This window comes from Dromiciops gliroides, chromosome 2, assembly GCF_019393635.1.
Source record: "Dromiciops gliroides isolate mDroGli1 chromosome 2, mDroGli1.pri, whole genome shotgun sequence".
In the NCBI taxonomy this organism is placed as follows: Eukaryota; Metazoa; Chordata; class Mammalia; order Microbiotheria; family Microbiotheriidae; genus Dromiciops; species Dromiciops gliroides.
The window spans coordinates 120,758,465-120,776,912 of NC_057862.1; the positions used below are offsets into that span (position 1 = coordinate 120,758,465).

At 39.5% G+C, this 18,448-nt stretch overlaps 1 protein-coding gene across 1 annotated transcript in view; it reads left to right on the forward strand.

The window, feature by feature from the left end:
• RASGRF1 (Ras protein specific guanine nucleotide releasing factor 1) overlaps positions 1-18,448 on the forward strand; it is a 219,042-nt gene that overhangs the window by 156,309 nt on the left and 44,285 nt on the right. The window contains exons 14-16 of the mRNA XM_043981671.1: positions 5,359-5,607; positions 11,087-11,457; positions 17,415-17,540. Of these exons, the coding sequence (XP_043837606.1) occupies positions 5,359-5,607; positions 11,087-11,457; positions 17,415-17,540 (746 nt within the window). The remainder of the gene's footprint in view (positions 1-5,358; positions 5,608-11,086; positions 11,458-17,414; positions 17,541-18,448) is intronic.

Consider the following 18,448-nt stretch of genomic DNA (forward strand, 5'->3'; position numbering starts at 1 on the left):
GAAAAAATACACCACCCTTCCACCCCCACTCCAAATTAAGGGGTCAGTCTTCTGTGTCCCTGTCTGGAATTTCACAAGAGAGAGAGAGAGAGAGAGAGAAGAAATGAAAATAAAGAAATGCAATCAGATCACTTTTATAGGGTATAGTCTGTTCTTCCCACAGGGTCTGCCCCTGCCTTATTCTCATTCACCCACATCTTGGAAGCATCTGCAGTTAATGAGAACCAATCAGGGAAGTTCCCCCCTGTCCTCCCAGCATGATGCCAGTGCTCATGCCTACCTCCATAAGATGTGCCCTTTGGATGCTTTCAGACAAAGATCCATGCTCTTGGGAAACTCATAAAATTGATCGAGAATTCCCCTGCTCAAACACCATTATACTTATAAAAGAAGAAAGTAGAAGCACCAGCCAAAGGGTAATATGGCTTTGTCTTTGCACTGTGAACTGAGGTATAGTGCCATAAGCCTCAGGTCTCATGAAGCATTTGACCAGAATCTCCCTAACAAATAAAGATACCCCATTGCCTAATTTGTGGGACTTCAAGGAGATGCTAATCCTGGCTTCTTTCCACAGAAGGCCCCTCTTCTTCCCAAAACCTGCTCTGGGAGTAAAAGTAGGGGAAGAGGAGTGAGCTTTGAAACACAAAAGATTACCTCGGCAATCTGAAAGAGCCCAAGCCATACCTGAGAGAAAATTCCAGCACCTAATCTCAGTCCTCAGGAAAAGGGAAAGATCCATAAAATCACAACATGTTTGGAGTTCATGGGAATTTCAAAGATCATCTAGTGTTGAAGTTTTTTTTAACCTGGAATCCATGGACCACCAAGGGGTCTTTGGATAGATGTCAGGTGGTGGGTGAACTTAGATGGGGGGAAAAATCACACTTTTATTTTGTCTCCTCAGTGAAATTTAGCATTTCTTTCCATTATGAATGTAGGCAAAAAACATAAACCTGAGGAGAGATCCACAAGCTTCACCAGGGTGCATGACCCAAACAAAAGTTTAAGGACCTCTGATCTAGTTTAACCACACCATATTATAGAGGAGTAAACTTAGGTCTAGAGAAATGAAAGTCACAAGACACAGAACCAACATTAGACCCCAAGTCTCCCGACTGCCCCCACACACACACTCCAGCACACAGAAGACTAAGGAAGGAGAATTCTCCTCTGAATTTCAATGTTTTAAGTACTTCTCACAGCCCTTCTGAAGCAAAAGTAAATCCCCCTTTCTTGAACAGAAACCACTAGAAAAGCAATCCACAGAGTCTGCATCACTAAGTTATAAAATATTTAATAGGACTAAGAAGAGAAATACAAACACTCATTTGTAATTATGAATTTCTTACATAATCATCATCTAATCTCCCAAATTTCCAAACTCCACGTTAAAAGCAACATTAAATAGTGCAATAAAATCTTTGGGCACGATTCCAGGATTTGGGAAGAAAGGACCCTTTCCGTCCAATACTGTCTGTCCCCCCACCCCCCCCACTCCCCACCATGCCTGTGTGATTCCTGAGTCCTACAACTTCTCCAAGCTCCCATTTCTTCCTTAGGTAGAAAAAAAAGAGGGGTGGTAAGGGGAAGGAAGAAAGGGGAGATTAGGTATACTAGGTACTCTTTAAAGGCCCTTCCAGCCTCAACATTCTACTTGCTGAGAGCTAATGTGGTCTAACCTCAGAGTTGGAAGAACCTGGCTTCAGTCTTGCCTTTACTGTATACTAGCTGTATGACCACAGGCATTTAAACCTCTCAGGGCCCCAGGCAACTGTCTAAGACTGTAATCTACCCACGAGGTGCAAACCTGAACGGGAAAAGGAAGCTCTTCACCACAAGCTTCTTACACTAATTAAATTATAGACCTTTTTTTAAAAAGTACTATATTTTATCTCTGGGTACCTTGAAACTCTTCCAACCTATTCCTCTCACACTCTAACCCTCACATGAGCCTGATTCAGACAAGAAATACACCAGAGAGGATTTTCTTGGTAACTCTTTTGTTACTTATGTCTAACTATGGGTAAAATTCTATGTCCTAATTTGTGAGATCTCCAGGTAATCCAGCTTCTCTCCACAGATGGTCCCTTACTCCCCCCACTTCTTCCCAAATCCTGTCCTGGGAATAGGGAAGAGAGGAAGGAAAGGGAGACCGATCTTGTATTTTGTCCATGAGAGTATAATGTCCTTTCAGACTGCAATCTACCTTGGTCAGACTTGTGACATCCAGACTTTAGTGTTCTCTTATAAGCACGACATTAAGAAAGATATTGCCACAGATTAGTGCCAGGAGTGGTTGAAAAAAACTGGGGTTGATAAGACTGGTGAAAAGAAAATGTATATCTAGGGCAAACACACACACACATCTGTTTGACCCTCAAAACAGTCACCCCCAGGTTAAAGGTATTGATTGTTTCTTTACACTTAGAAAGAACATGATCACTGTCTTTTAAGTATTTCATTCTGTCAACTAGATGGAACTGGCTTCTGGCCTGTGAATGACCAGAGCTGAACAGAGCAGGCTAGAGGCAGGAGAGTCAAGAATCAAAGAGAAGTTTTATTTTCAGAGTGAGGAAAAAGGCTTGCAAACAAGGAGGAGCTAGAGACGCATGTGCCAGGGCCCCTGCCTCTAGTGGGGGGGACCCAAGGTATTTGGGGGAGATCTCAATACTTATACTAGAGGCTGCCCAGTGAGTTGTAGCCCTGACAATGAAGGAGCAGCAAGCGTGGGACAAGTTTAATTCACTGCAGGACTTTTCAAGTTTGACCTATTCTTGTCCAGCTCAGAAAACACCTGGTGAATTGTGCGGTTTTGCTGGCAGGTCAGATCATCCAGAGGGTTATGGCAAAGGATTTTTGTCTTGTCAAGTTCAGGACATGGCTTTCTTGCCGGGTCTTAGCTCTGAAAAACAGGGGGTCTAAGTTTTATTTTGTCAATTCATTCAGCAAGCATTTTCTTTTATTGGCCAAACTTTGTGCTAGGTGTTGGAAATGAAAAGACAAAGTGAAAGTCTCTGCCATCAACTTGAACAAAAATAAGTAAATACAAAATATAGAAATGGGATAAAGATTATATGTGCATATGCATGTGTGTATGTATATGTATATGTGTATGTATGTGTGTATACATGTATATATGGGGCCTCTAGACGACTTGGTGGATAGAGCACTGATCCCATAGTCAGGAAGATCTAAGGTCAAATCCAGCCTCAGACACTGACCAGCTATATGACTTTGGGCAAGTCACTTAACCTCTATTTGCCTATGAAACAGCAAGGTGGTTCAGTGGATAGAGTGCTTGGCCTGGAGTCAGGAAGACCTAAATTCAAATCCAGCCTCAAACACTTATATGAAGCTGGGCAAGTTACCTCTCTTTATCTTAAGCCACTAGAGAAAGAAATGGTAAATCACTAAAGTACCTTTGCCAAGAAAATCCCATAGAGAATATAGTTCAAGGGGTCACGAAGAGTCAGGCATAACTAAACAACTGAATAAGTATGTATGTATGTATACATGGATGTGTTTACACACATGTATGTGGATACATGTATCCCTGGGAGTACATAACTCCCATAGCTGCGAGTTTCATAGTTAGAGAGACAGATGTGTATAAATATATATAGAGAGAGATATATATATACATCTATTAATAGATATACATATATAAAACTCCCAGGTAAAGAAACTCCCTCTACCAATTGTGGTAGCTACTTTCTATGCAACTTCTCATCTTAGACAGGTGCCTATAGAAAGATTAAGTGATTTTCCCAGCCATTATGTATCAGGAGAGGAACTTGAATTCAGTTCTCCTAGGCTCTGAGACTGGCTTTCACTGCACCATGCAGCCTGCAAAATATAAATCAAATTGGGGCAGCTAGGTGGCACAGTGGATAGAGCACTGACCCTGGATTCAGGAGGACCTGAGTTAAAATCAGGCTTCAGACACTTGACACTTACTAGCTGTGTGACCCTGGGCAAGTGACTTAACCCCAATTGCCTCACCAAAAATAAATAAATAAATAATCAAGTACAAAGTAATTTGGAAAGGTTGCCATATAGAAAAGGAAATAAGCGTATTTTGAGTTGACCAGATGGCATAAAAGAGATTTCAGGATTGAGCAGGAGATAGAGGATGACCTCTGAAGCCCTTCCCAACCCTAATATTCTATAATCCCTTGACATTTCAATATTCCTGGAACTGATGGGCTAGAACAGGACTTCTATACAAAATTTATCTTGGAGAACCAGAATTTACCACTTATGGGACTACCAAATGAGAAAGGTTTTTCATGCTATAAGCACGAACATTCCCATGTATCCAGTACAGAAAGGGAATAAGTAAAGCTGAAATAAGAAAAGAAAAATTGGGTCTCCCATATAAGCCCAAACTGGTCTATTCATTGTCCCTCAAACACACCTGTTCTTGCTTCCATTCTTGTGTTCATGTGATCCCACTGAGACAAAATATCCTCCATTTCTTCTTGGCTTAAACAAATCCTATAAAGCTAGGAGTCATCGCCTCAATGGAAATTCTTATAGCTGCTCTAGTTCTACATTCCTCATTGAATCATAAAGTCGCAGACTATTCAAGCTGCAAGATCTTCGGAGATCATTTACTCCAACTCCATCATTTCACAGATGAGGAAAATCACCCAAGACTCGGTAGCAGGACAAAAACTAGAAACCAAGTCTTTGATTTTCCAGACCAATGATTTTTTTACTATACTGCATAGAGCTAGTTCAGCAACAGCAGTATTAAAATATAGTCAGTATGGAAGTAATATTTTAAACAGAATAAATGTTTTTAATATAACTGTTTTAACATTATGGTCTCATCTTGTTTACCTTGTCTTCTTATGACTAACATATTATCTGTTCATGTGTACGTATCTTGTCCCCCCACCTAGGGTGAAGGCAAGGATTAGGTCATATTTTTTTGTATCCCTCTTAGCACCCAGCACATCCTTGGTATTCAATATATTTTATGAAAATGGAAGCAAATACAAAACCATCTTGGCCATCAGCAGCTCTCCAAAGGAATGAGAGGTGTTCCACATAACTTCCTTAAAGTGAGCCACTCACCTACTTTAACTGAGTGAATTCTTCAAATGAGGAAAAATAAATTCTGATTTATTTCCTCTTAATACTTATACCACTTAAGGGAGGAACAGCTGGGGTGAAAGAAAAAGTGGGAGGGCTACTTTGAGTTTAGTGTTTTGCTCTTTTACAAGGTTAATGTATAATTCAAGGAAACCCTGACTCATGAGACTCTTCCCTTTATCCCTTCATCTTTCTAAAACTGCCCATGTTGTCTAAGTGAGGCTTGAGGTCACATTCTCTCTCTGTCTTTCCCTACAGGTCAGATGCCTCCCTGTATTGTGATGATGTCGACATCAGATTCAGCAAAACCATGAACTCCTGTAAAGTCCTGCAGATCCGCTATGCTAGCGTGGGGCGACTTCTGGAAAGGCTCACAGACCTGAGGTTCCTGAGCATAGATTTCCTCAACACATTCTTGCATTCCTACCGGGTGTTCACAACAGCTGTGGTGGTTCTGGATAAGCTCATCACGATTTATAAGAAACCTATCAGTGCAATACCTGCAAGGTAAGGCTAGAGAGGTCAATGTTTACACCTCTGGATCCATGGCCATTGTTACCAGCTACTAGGACTCAACCATAGCCCATCCTTCCAAATCTGGATGATGAGTATATACTAATCTCTTTCATTGGTAGCTTCATTTCTGCTTTGATTCATGCGTCACCCTGTCAATTTTAATGCCAGTAGACCCTCTGGGTTTTATATTAATTATATTTTTTAAATCATGAGATTCCATTAGTATGTGTTACATAATTTTTAAAATCAGGGATCAACAAAAGATGAATGAAACTTATTTTTTCCTTTATGATCATAGGTTTAGGGTTGAAAGTTCACTTAAAGATCATCTAGTCTAAACCCTTCATTCTATGAGTGGTATGCAGCAGAAAAGAATTTAAACCTGTCTTCCAAATCCAGTGGATCAACTTTTAGAGTTAAATTAATAATTTTTATGAGGACCCAGAATTCCTTTTTTCTCATAAGTCAGAGACCCACAGAGTTAGAAGGAATTGTAGCATCACTGATCTAGAGAAAGAATGGACTTCCAAGGTCAGATGGTTCAACCTCCTCATTTTATAGATGAGGAACTCAAAACCCAGGGAAGTTAAATGACTTGCCCAAGCTCACACAGGTAGTAAGTGTTAGAGGCAGGACTTGAACCCAGGTCAAGGAATCTGGGTTTTCCTCCAATGTTTTCCACTGTACCACATCGCTCACCGAGGTCATCATTCCCCAAAATTGGTCCTTTTAGAACTAATGAGGAAACCAGTAGCCTAGCTTTTCATTAGCCTGAAGACATTTTTATTATGTGTTTTAGCAGTGTCAATCAATCAATAAGCATTTATTAAGCACTTACTATGTGCCAGGTGCTGTGCCCCACTGATTATGCAGTTTGCCCATGATCAGAAAGCCAGGATCATAGTGATGTCAGACCCTATGCTAGGACCCTGATCACTCCAAATACAATGTTCTTGATATAAAACAAATGGGTAGAAAGATTGACTTAATCATATCTTGTTCTAGAAATTGCTTTTCTGACATTCTAAGATTGAAGCCAGGCAAGTGAAAAGATCACTAAAACAAAACCTATACTTAAGTAAATAAAAAACTAGTAAAGGTCCCAGAGAACAGATAATGAAACATACCTCCACCTTCATGAGAAAAGGGATGGGACCTAGTAGGACAAAATATTTTATACATTGTCAGAAGCTGTCACTGTATCTGATTTTTTACCTAATTGGGTTTTGGTTTTTTTGTCACAAGGAAGGGTTCAATCTGGAAGGGCGGGGTAGAGTGAAATACCAATAGGGGCTGGGCCTGTGATTTCATAGGTAATTCTCAGGTAAGGAAACTCATTCTACCAATTCAGGTCAGCACATTCTCTGAAATTTATCAGTTTTGAGAGTTGCCTAGAGCACTAAGAGGTTAAGTGATTTGCCTGGGTCACACATCCAGAATAAGGTACAGGAATGACTTGGACTTAGGTCTTCTTGGCTTTGAGGCTGATTCTCTATCCCCTGTGCCATGCTCCCTTTCATAGAGTGAAATAACCATGACATAAAGATAGAAAAAATCAACAAAAAAAATTTCCTATAGCCAGATTTCTTTTAAGCCTTGGAATCTTTGCACTGGGTTCGTCTACAGAGCTACTCTAAGCAAAATGTGTATACTTAGATACCAGGGCCTTGCTAAAATACAAAGAAAAAGAGTGTGAAATTTAATATAACATGAGTCCTACATAAGGACTATGTTAAAATTTAATCTTAGCTGGACATGATGACACACACCTGTAATACCTACTCCTTCAAACCCCCTGCTACTGAGAAGGCCGAGGCTGGTATATCTCTCGAGCCTAGGCGTTGTAAGCTTCAATGGGCTATGGCTAAGTTCAACCAGTGTCAATACTAGGTTGAGTATTAATATGGTGAGCCTCTTGGAGTAGGAGGGTATAGCCACTGTGTTGCCTAAGGAAGGGTAAATCTGCCAAGGTCAGAAATAGAGCTGGTCAAAGCTCCCAGGATCAGAGTGGTATCAGGTCTATATATCTAGTCTGAATAAAATAGGGAAACCTAGTCTTCATTTGTTTTTCATTTAAAAACATTGTCAAGTGTAATCTTCACTGGAATGGAGCTCCTGTTGGCCTATTAAAATTGGGATGCCCAGGAACCTAGCCTGCAGTCAGATTTCCCAGCTATATAATGCCTTTTTGGCTGAGCTAGGACTTAGGAATACAACAATAAAGAACTTTCTTATTGTACTCATAGGAGGTAAGAGAATGGCAAAAATACTCATAAAGAGGAATAAAGATGGAACATTCTATTTGTCTGCCTCTATTTACCCCCATGATCATGCCTGCTATATCCATACCTCCCACTATCACTTCTTCATGCACCACATAGTCAGTGCCCAAGCTCTCTCTTCTGTTTCCCTTTCTAATGAACCCTACCCAATAAAAAAAATTACTGACCTCAATACCTTTACTTGAATACTTTGGAAATGGTCGTTTCTCAAGTGAAGCATGTTTTCAACTAAAGATTTCACTTGGCAGAAGTTGTGTCAGACAAGGAGAAAAAGATTCTTAAGTGCTTTCTTTTACATGCTAGGTTGCACCTCCATAGGGCAGCTAATACATTATCTTGTGGAACCCCACTCCATCTGACAAGTGTCAGGAAATGAAATTTCAACTACCCAAGCAAAACTTGACAAAGAAACACTTCTTCCACCTCAGCAGCCCCTAGAAACATCCTCACTGTGTACCCTGCAAGGAAGGGAGTGACTCCTTCTCTCAGGCTTCAAGAGAGCAGAAGCAGTTTGAATAACAACCATTAAACCCAAAGTGGTCCTAAATCTCTCTTGGCTTCATATTTACATTGCATGACTGGAAGTATGGGCCATTGGGAGAACAAAGATGCATGGGCTTTTAAACCTCTTCTCCCACTTCCTATCCTCCCTCAACTACCCCCACTCTCCACATGACCTCTTGGTCCCAGGCCCAAAGCCCAAAAGAAGACATTGGAGAGATGGGAAGGGTGTATATGATAAGTGTTGGAAGATATAGTCAATAGAGATATAATAGGTTCAGGGTCTGTGTGTGCAGACCCCCATTGGTCAAAGAGAACAATTAGTTTGTTAGTTATGGCAATGTGCAAGATGACAACTTGCAAAGATAGAGACATTATGCTAGGCGAATTATGAGATTATGTAAGAAAAGTGAAGAGACTAAAGGAGACATGGATGTTCCATAAGTGTTTCCAGTCTGTTCAACACATTTTGAAGTAGAGTCTTTTCGATTGGCTGCAGAGGCTTTCAAAAAGGCTTGTATGGTGCATGTGCAAGACTCCTATCACATAGGTAAATTTGACCAGACAGTTCAGGCCAAGCCTGTACAATGCTATACAATTGGTGAGAGGTCTGATCTCTCAATACTTCAGTGATCAGTTTATCTGAAGGTAAGCAGAGCCTGGTAAAATTCACACTACTAATACTAACACAAGATTAGATTGGTTGAACTAGAAAGCTGCTTTAATAGTTTGTAATAAGAAATAGTGATAATAATTTGTAATGAAAATTATAGCACTGAAAATAAAAAGAAAATTATAGCACTGACTGACCAATATTTGTGTTGGTCAATCAGTGCTTTCTGTTCCTCGTAGGTAAACCTACTTTTGAACTCAAAATGAGATCAGAAGATTGCTTTACTAAATATTTAATTATCTCAACTGTAAAATGAAAAGATTTGGCTAAACATTACTCAACAAATACTGATTTATGAAGTGTCTATTATGGACCAGGCACTATTGGGTGCTGGAAATACAGTTCCAAAAATTATATAACTCACACTCTCAAAGAGCTTCCATTCTGTCAGAGAAACAACAAGTACATATATGAGCAAAGACAGAATAAATGCAAAGCAGTTAAACATAAGATAATTAGGGAGAAAGGCAAAAGGGGATCAGGAAAAACTATGTGTAGAAAGTTAGGGAGTCTGGAGGGCAGCTAGGTGGCACAGTGCATAAAACATCAGCCCTGAATTCAAGAGGACCTGAGTTCAAATCCAACCTCAGACACTAGACACTTACTAGCTGTGTGAATCTAGGCAACCCTCAATGCAAAAACAAAAATAAAAACAACAAAAAAAAGAAAGTTAGGGAGTCTACAAAGTAGAAATAAGAAGAAAGGCATGTGGGCAAACCTATACAAAGGCACAGAAATAAATGAAAGAACGTTGAGGGGGCAGCTAGGTGGCAGAGTGGATAAAGCACAGGCCCTGGATTCAGGAGGACCTGATTTCAAACCCGGCCTCAGACACTTGACACTTACTAGCTGTGTTACCCTGGGCAAGTCACTTAACCCTCATTGCCCCGCCAAAAAAAGAAAGAATGTTGAATGTGAGGAACACAGAGAAGGCCAGTATTACTAGGCTATAGGGTATAGAAGAGGACATGGGAAAAGACAGATTGGGAACAAGTTTTAAAGAGCTTAAAATGCCAGACAGAGGAGTGCACATTTTATCCTAGAGACAATTGGAAACCATTGGAGCTTATTGAGTAGAGAACTGTGCTTTTAAGAAAAAAAGTCATTTGGGGAGCTATATGGAGGATGGACTGGAGTGGGAAAAGAGAAGGCAAGAAGAACAAGTCATAAACCATCACAATAGTCTAGGGGAGAGGCGATGAAGGCCTGAACTAAGGTGACGGCTATTCGAGTAGAGAGACAAGAACCTAAGTGAGAGATACTGTGACGATAGAAACATGATCTGATAACAGATTATATGTGGGGTGACTGTGAGGGAAGAGTTGAGAATGCCTCTGATGTTGTGAGTCTGACGAGGAGGTTGAAGGTACCCTTGACAATAATTTTAAAGAAAGGAGAATTTGAGGGGAAAGATAACCAATTCTGTTTTGGACATGCTGAGTTTGTGATACCTGTGGGACATCTAGTTCGTGATATCCAAAATCGGCCAGTGATGTGAGATTCAAGCTCCTGAGAGAATGAGATTGGATACGTGGATCTGGGACTCATTTGAACAGAGGTGATAATTAAACCTTTTGGAGTTGATGGGGTCACTGAAAGAGAGTTTACATAGAGAGGCACCAGGGGTTATACAGAGAGTGAAGAAGTGCCTTGGTGTACATTCACAGTAAAGGAGTGTGATATGAATCATGATCCAGCAAAGGAGACCTAATAAAGAGGGAGGCATCAGATAGGTGCAAGGAGAACCAGGAAGGAGTAGCGTTATAAAAAGCCAGAGAAGAGGTCCCAATCTCTGAACTTCTCTGAGTCCCAATTTCCTCATCTATGAAATGATCATATTAATGCTCACACTGCCTTGCAGAGTTGTTGTAAGGCACATGCTTAATGATAGGATATATGGATATGAGCTATTGGCAAGGAATATGTGGCTTTTGGGAGCCAAAACAAAAGAATAGAAAAAAAGAATCTGACATTCTTTATGGCAGAAAGAGAATAAGTTTTTGTTTCCCAACAGGTCACTGGAGCTCTTATTTGCCAGCGGCCAAAACAACAAGCTTCTGTATGGTGAACCTCCTAAGTCCCCAAGAGCTAATCGCAAGTTCTCCTCCCCACCACCTCTGTCCATTACCAAGTCATCTTCACCAAGTAGAAGAAGAAAGCTTTCCTTAAACATCCCCATCATCACTGGAGGGAAGGCCTTGGATCTGGCTGCTTTAAGCTGTTCTTCAAATGGCTATGCAAGCATGTATTCTTCTATGTCACCCTTTAGTAAGACCACGCTGGACATCAGCAAATTATATGTATCCAGTAACTTTCCGAATAAGATACCTGATGAAGGTGAAGGTACAGCTGAAAAAATAGAAGACTCAAGTCCCAACAAACAAAGTAAGTTGTTTGTTGTTGTTGCTGTTGTTGTTTTAAGAGACTAGGTCTGGAGGGGCAGCTAGGTGGCACAGTGGATAGAGCACCAGCCCTGGAGTCAGGAGGACCTGAGATCAAATCCGGCCTCAGATGCTTGACACTCACTAGCTGTGTGACCCTGGGCAAGTCACTTAACCCCAATTGCCTCACCAAAAATAAATAAATAAATAAATAAATAAATAAATAAATAAATAAATAAATAAATAAATAAATAAATAAGTAAGTAAGTAAATAAATAAATAAATAAATAAATAAATAAATAAATAAATAAATAAATAAATAAATAAATAAATAAATAAATAGAAAGAGACTAGGTCTGCCTATCTCACCCAGGCTGGAAATTCAGGAGCTTATTCATTGGCCCAATCCCATTACTGTTTGACCTATTTCCTACCTGGCCTGGTTCACCCATCCTTGGGAACCTGGTGGGACTATCATATTTCTGAACATAATTTAGACACTTGGTTGGCATAGCCCTATACAGCTCAGCACTTCAAGGTTCAGGAGATCCACCAGTCTCAGCCTCCCTAGAACCAGGGTTTCCAGGCATATACCACCATATCCAGCTGCACAGTGGTTAGGTATCATAACCTGAATCATAAACAAAACCATGATCTGAGCAGAGATCAAGAACAGATAGAGTTGTGAGTTTCAGAAGAAATATGTAGGATTCATCTTAAAAGTGGAATCCAAAAAAGTACAGGTTGCGTGGACTTAACCAAAAGATTCAGTCAATCCAATTTACAATAAGCAGGGCACAAGTAAGAAGGACTGATATTTGGAAGAATTCTGCCCCTCTCAGGGCAGTCTTCATGAGTCAAAGCTGACCTTAGAATAGCCAAATCTTTTGGTCCCAATCCAATTTTCCCTCATTCTTGTAGACTTAATCAGTGTCATTTTGCTTCAGCAATCCATAAATTTCAACCACATTGGACTTCCCAAACATAATCATAAAACTGACAAACAGAAAACAATTTGTGGGTGAAGAAGAAAGATGTAGGTGAGAGGCGTGGGGGAGGCAAAGAGCATGTATTATGTAAAAGAATCGGGGGAAGCCACCAACAGCAGTGGCACTGAGAACCATGAGTGACGAGAGAAAGCAGATGAATCATAGTACAGAGCTTTGCGGAGGCCAGAAGGCAGATCTACCCCCACAGGGTTGGTATTATACAACATGACTAAATAAGGAATTAAAGGAAATTGACCACAAATAGGTATCCTTGGGGAAATAGAAAGCCAAACACATCACTATCCATCTGCAGCGTGCCCTGTTTTTCCCCACTATAACTAAATGGGTACATGGTTTTAAACCAAAGTAAAAATAAGTTTTCCATATATATCAGCAGAGTTCACTGTCAGAGATTTGCCTAAGCACTGGGAGACTCCCGGAAGCTAACCTAGAAGTCATTTAATGGCATCTCAGTTCTAGGTTCTGTCTCAGAACTCTCTTCTGCTTGCCCATATGACTCACTATTCAAATTGAAAGACCACTACCCAGTTCAACCAAAAATAACTGGTACCTTATTATACTATACCCCCCTCCCAAATTGAGTCATAACATAAAGCATGACACCAATAACAATTAGGGGTTTTAAAAAAGATATTTCTTGTCTAAATTGCTAATAGGCATTCCCTTTTGTTTCTGATATCTGGGTCTATAATTGAAACAGAGGTCTTGAACCAAAGATAACCAAGTTATCTGCTTTATGTGATATTTCTCTTAAGACAAGGTCATTTGGAGAAATCATCCTCTAGGTCAGCCCTATGTGATGATTAAAAATATGATAGACGTAGTTTCTGGGTAATTTAATCATTTTACTAATAGACCATCAAGTTATTAATAAAAGGAGGTCTATTGGCTGTCTCTCTTAGACCAAAGACCCCTAATAGCAGTGGTTCCTCAGTTTATATACCTGTCTAACTGTAGGAGGTCCATCACATAGCAATAAAATCCAATTGCTTAATAACAATCAAACCTAATCGGTTGACATGATTGGAAGTGGGTTATATTAAAATGAAGTCCAGGAGCAGCTAGGTGGCGCAGTGGATAAAGCACCGGCCCTGGATTCAAGAGGACCTGAGTTCAAATCCAGCCTCAGATACTTGACATTTACTAGCTGTGTGACCCTGGGCAAGTCACTTAACCCTCATTGTTCTGAAAAAAAGAAAGGAAGGAAGGAAGGAAGGAAGAAAGGAAGGAAGGAAGGAAGGAAGGAAGGAAGGAAGGAAGGAAGGAAGGAAGGAAGGAAGGAAGGAAGGAAGGAAGGAAGGAAGGAAGGAAGGAAGGAAGGAAGAAATGAGATAAGGAGAAAAACATAGGGTCACCATGCACAATTGTTCTCATTTAATTCAAAAAACATTCATTAAGGGGGCAGCTAGGTGGTGCAGTGGATAAAGCATCGGCCCTGGATTCAGGAGGATCTGAGTTCAAAGCCAGCCTCAGACACACTTACTAGTTGTGTGACCTTGGGCAAGTCACTTAACCCTCATTGCCCCACAAAAAAAAAAAAAAACAATTCTAAAAAAACATTCATTAAGTTTCTGCTTTGTGTAAGGCATTACATTGGGCTCCATAGATAGAAGGACAAAAATGAAAAATAGTCCTTATTCTCAAGGGGTTTACATTCTACTGAGAAGTAAATTAATTTGAGTCTAGCCCTTTACCTGTGGCCTTGAAAAAAATAGGCCTAACAAAAGTCAGGCAGAAGACCTAAAGAAACTACTACATTATGAATCTCCTTTCTCTATTATCTTTGTTCTCTTTGTGGGTTGTCTTTCATTCATTCATTCAGTATCCTACTGAAGTCAAAAAATTCTGAGTGTGTTTACTGCAAATATACTTTTATAGCCTACTGACTTAAGAATGCAAATGACTAGGATAAAAAATATTTGGGGGGTCAAATTTGTCTTTTCCTTGAAAAAATTATTTATAATGTTTTACGACATTCTAATAACTGTATATGGTAGCATTCAATTCAGCATAAGCCTACTATATGCAAGGCACTGTTCTAGGTACTAGGGAATACAAAGACACAAAGTTAATAATTCCTGCCATCAAGGCATTCTACTAGGAAGAATACTATATGTACCCAGACAAGTATAGCATAAGGAAGGCATGATGCAGGAGTAAATGAAAGATCCAGATAAGGTATTCTAGGAATATTTACAGGAGCACTTTTAGCTGGGGGAATCTGGGAGGGCTTACACATAGGAGGTAGCACCTGAGCTATGAGCACCTTGAAAAAAAGACAAGAATTCTGAAAGGTTGAGATGAGGAGCAAGTGGATTCCAGGCATGGAAAAAAATCATACTATGTGAAGTCAACAGAGGCAAACAATTGTCTGTTGAGTACGGAAAACATCTAGTAGTCTAGTTCTGTTCAGAAAACAGGAAATGTTTTGATAGCAATGGAAACCCAGCTTCTGAACATGGACTCCAAGAAAACTATCTGCCCTAGGGACAAAACATAACAGAAGTTTAATAGCAATGAAAATTCAAAGAGCAGTACATTGTTTGCACTCATTGACAAGGTTCTTATCTGAACCCATCTGGATTCTTTTCTAGCACCATAACTTATTTCCTTCATGTTTCTCAGGAAATAATATTCCTGCCCCAACAGATGTTAGATAGATGTTATAGATAGATAGATAGACAGACAAAGCATTTATTAAGTATTTGCTATATGCAAGTCATTATGCTAAATTCTGAAGATATAGATACAAGCAAGGAAGCAAGCCAGTTCCTGCCCTCAAGAAGCTTACATTCTAATGAGGAAAAACAACACATAAAATAGAGTGGGAAAGGGAGGTGAGGCATCTGGTACAGAGGTGAAAAAGAAATTGAGAGAGTGGAGATAAGAGTGAGAAACTAAAATCAGATGAGTTATGAGTTGCCCATTTCAAATATTTTCAAACCAATTACCAATAAATGGTCAAGATGTCTCAATTTTGCCCAGTTATTACATTTAGGAATTTATTTCTTATGGATAGTTATTGTTTTTATATTTTAAAAAAATGAAGAGGGGCTCTCAGGATATTTTACTCAGAAGACCAAGGAATTTAAATTTATCACGTTTGATTCAATTCAGTCATTTTAACAACCAAAATACCATACCCTTACAACACTAACTAACGGAATCAACCCTAAAATCAGTGACACCAAATCAGGATGCCTAGATTAAAGTAGTTCCTGTAAAGACTTTTGAACAAATAGTATAAATGATTATAATTTGTTATAACGGCTATGAAAAGTAGCCTGAAAATTAATTAGACCAGACATTTAAAAAATCATTTGGGCAAGTAAAAATTCTGTTTTAATTTTCATACAACACTTCCAGCTACATGTCTTCAGGGTACTAAAATCCCCTTACAAGACCATATGATTCTAGGCCTCTTCTAATACATTACTTAGTTCACTAGACCAGAAATTCCCAAGCTTTCTTGGTTCATATCACCTTAGACTTAAGAGTCTTGGTCATTTGGGGGGGTGTGGCAGGGAGCAGGGCAATGAGGGTTAAGTGACTTGCCCAGGGTCATACAGCTAGTAAGTGTCAAGTCCTCTACGGCGGAATTTGAGAGGTCTTCCTGAATCCAGGGCTGATGCTTTATCCACTGCGCCACCTAGCTGCCCTTCTTGGTCATTTTTCACTGTGCCCTAGACCCAGTGAAATACCTAACAATTCTGTTCATTAAATAGGTTGAAATTTTTCAATAGCCCACAGCACCCCTATGAGTTCTCTGGATTGTGAACAGTTTAGGAACCACAGTATTAGACCATTCTTAATTCTTTCTATTTTGAGGCCCCAGATTCTGAATAACATCCATGAGCATAAGCTCAAGACCATTGTGTAGGCTGGGAGCAGGCAGAGCAACAGGAAAGCTCCCCCCAGCCCACTACATGCTGCACTTCTGCTTTAATTATTCTTGATAACTAGGTGCTAATCACTTTTGCTTCTACATCACTGAAGGATTGCATGTGCTTTCAGCACCCTCTATATTCCACATCCTGGTTCAAAATTCTAGTCAGTTGGGGCAGCTAGGTGGCACAGTGGATAGAGCACCAGCCCTGGAGTCAGGAGTACCTGAGTTCAAATACAACCTCAGACACTTAACACTTACTAGCTGTGTGACCCTGGGCAAGTCACTTAACCCCAATTGCCTCACTTAAAAAAAATTCTAATCAGTCACTGCATCCTAGTTATGATTCTAATACCTACTATGGTGAATGAACCACATACGTAGTAGATGATTTGTGGTGGGTTTTTCTTAAAAGTCAGTCACCATGGTAACTATCCACAAAATTATGGCTATTAATTGTTCAGATACAATGTACAGAATCACTAAAAGGGAGGCAAGAATTTCATCTGATAGAAGACATAATATTAATTCTCCTGGAATGATTATAGATGATAGAAAATTTAAATTTTATGACTTTTCAAGCTACAGGAATAAATTTGCTTTTCTGAAAGGAAGAGACCCACTTTGTGGGTCATGAAGATACCCTGAGTACACTGCAACAGGCTTGGTTTCTTGATCCCTCAAGCTATGTATCTTCCATATTCCTGGACTAGATACCCACTTCCCAGTGTATACCTTAAAGGTCAGTCATCATGCCACACGTACTTTTGAAAAAGTACAAGTGCTAGGGGCTATTTAAAATTTTCAACTTATTTACTGAATAGAACTGTTAGGTATTTCATTGGGTCTAAGGCACAGTGAAAAAAATGACCAAGACTCTTACTTCTAAGGTGCTATGAATCAAGAAAGCTTGGGAATTTCTGGTCTGGTGAACTAAGGTGCATTAGAAGAGGCCTAGAATCATATGGTATTGTAAGGGGAGGTCAGTACCCTTAAGATATGTAGCTGGAAATGTTGTATGAAAATTAAAACAACAAAAAAAACCATTCTTTTGTTTTCTCCTAGGCTCAGAAGTCTCAGTAAGAGAGGAGTCTGATAACGATCAAAACCAGAGTGATGATGCAGACACAGAGACTTCACCAACTAAGTCTCCAACTACTCCAAAATCGATCAAAAGCAAAAATGCTTCAGGTATCATTTGCTGCAAGTCAAAAATGAAAATACATTTGAAATGGTTCAATTAAATTAATAGATGGTGAGATTTTATTAGCAATAAAATTAGGGCTTCTTTATTCTTTGTTTATCTGCTAATGAAGGAGTTGGACTGCTTGGCCTCTGGCGCCTTTCATCTCCAAATTTATAATCCTATGATCATTGATGTTTTAAGACTGGATTCATGAAGGCAATTGCCATCCCGTGATGCCACTGTGAAAGACAATATTTGGTCATCCTACTGTAATATTTCTTGTATTTTTACAAGTGTAAAATCATAAATCTAATCCATCCTGGGCAAATGAACAAGTTTGCCCAATGTTAGAGATCCCAAATGATGTTAAACAGTGTCATAGGTTGAAAAGAACTTTGAGAAGTCCTCTAGACTATTGTTTATAAAATTCACAATACTTTGTGGGTCATGAAGGTACCCTAAATACATTGCAACAGGCTTGGTTTCTTGGTTCCTCAACCTATGTAGCTGCCATATTCCTGGACTGGATACCCAGTGTCCAGTCTGTACCCTAAAGGTCGGTCATCAATCATGTCACATGTACTTTTGAAAAAGTACAAGGAAACAGAGTCATTAAGGTTGGCAGGGACAGGGCAGAGGATAACTAAAAAACCTTTTCAAGCTGCAATATGAATTTCCAAAATATAAAATCATTCCCAAGAGGAAAAGAAGATTGTATAAAATGGAACTTCATAAATAAACTATAAAAGATTCATGTCAAAGTCACTGGTATTTTGGACAGAAAGAGTGAGTTGATTTACAGTACCTAAAGGGGCTTATTTTCCAAGTGTCATAGTGAAAGGGTTATACTTTAAAATGTGACAGGGTTAGCCTACAGCTTCCCAAAGTAAGAATTCCAGATTTAGAACTAGAA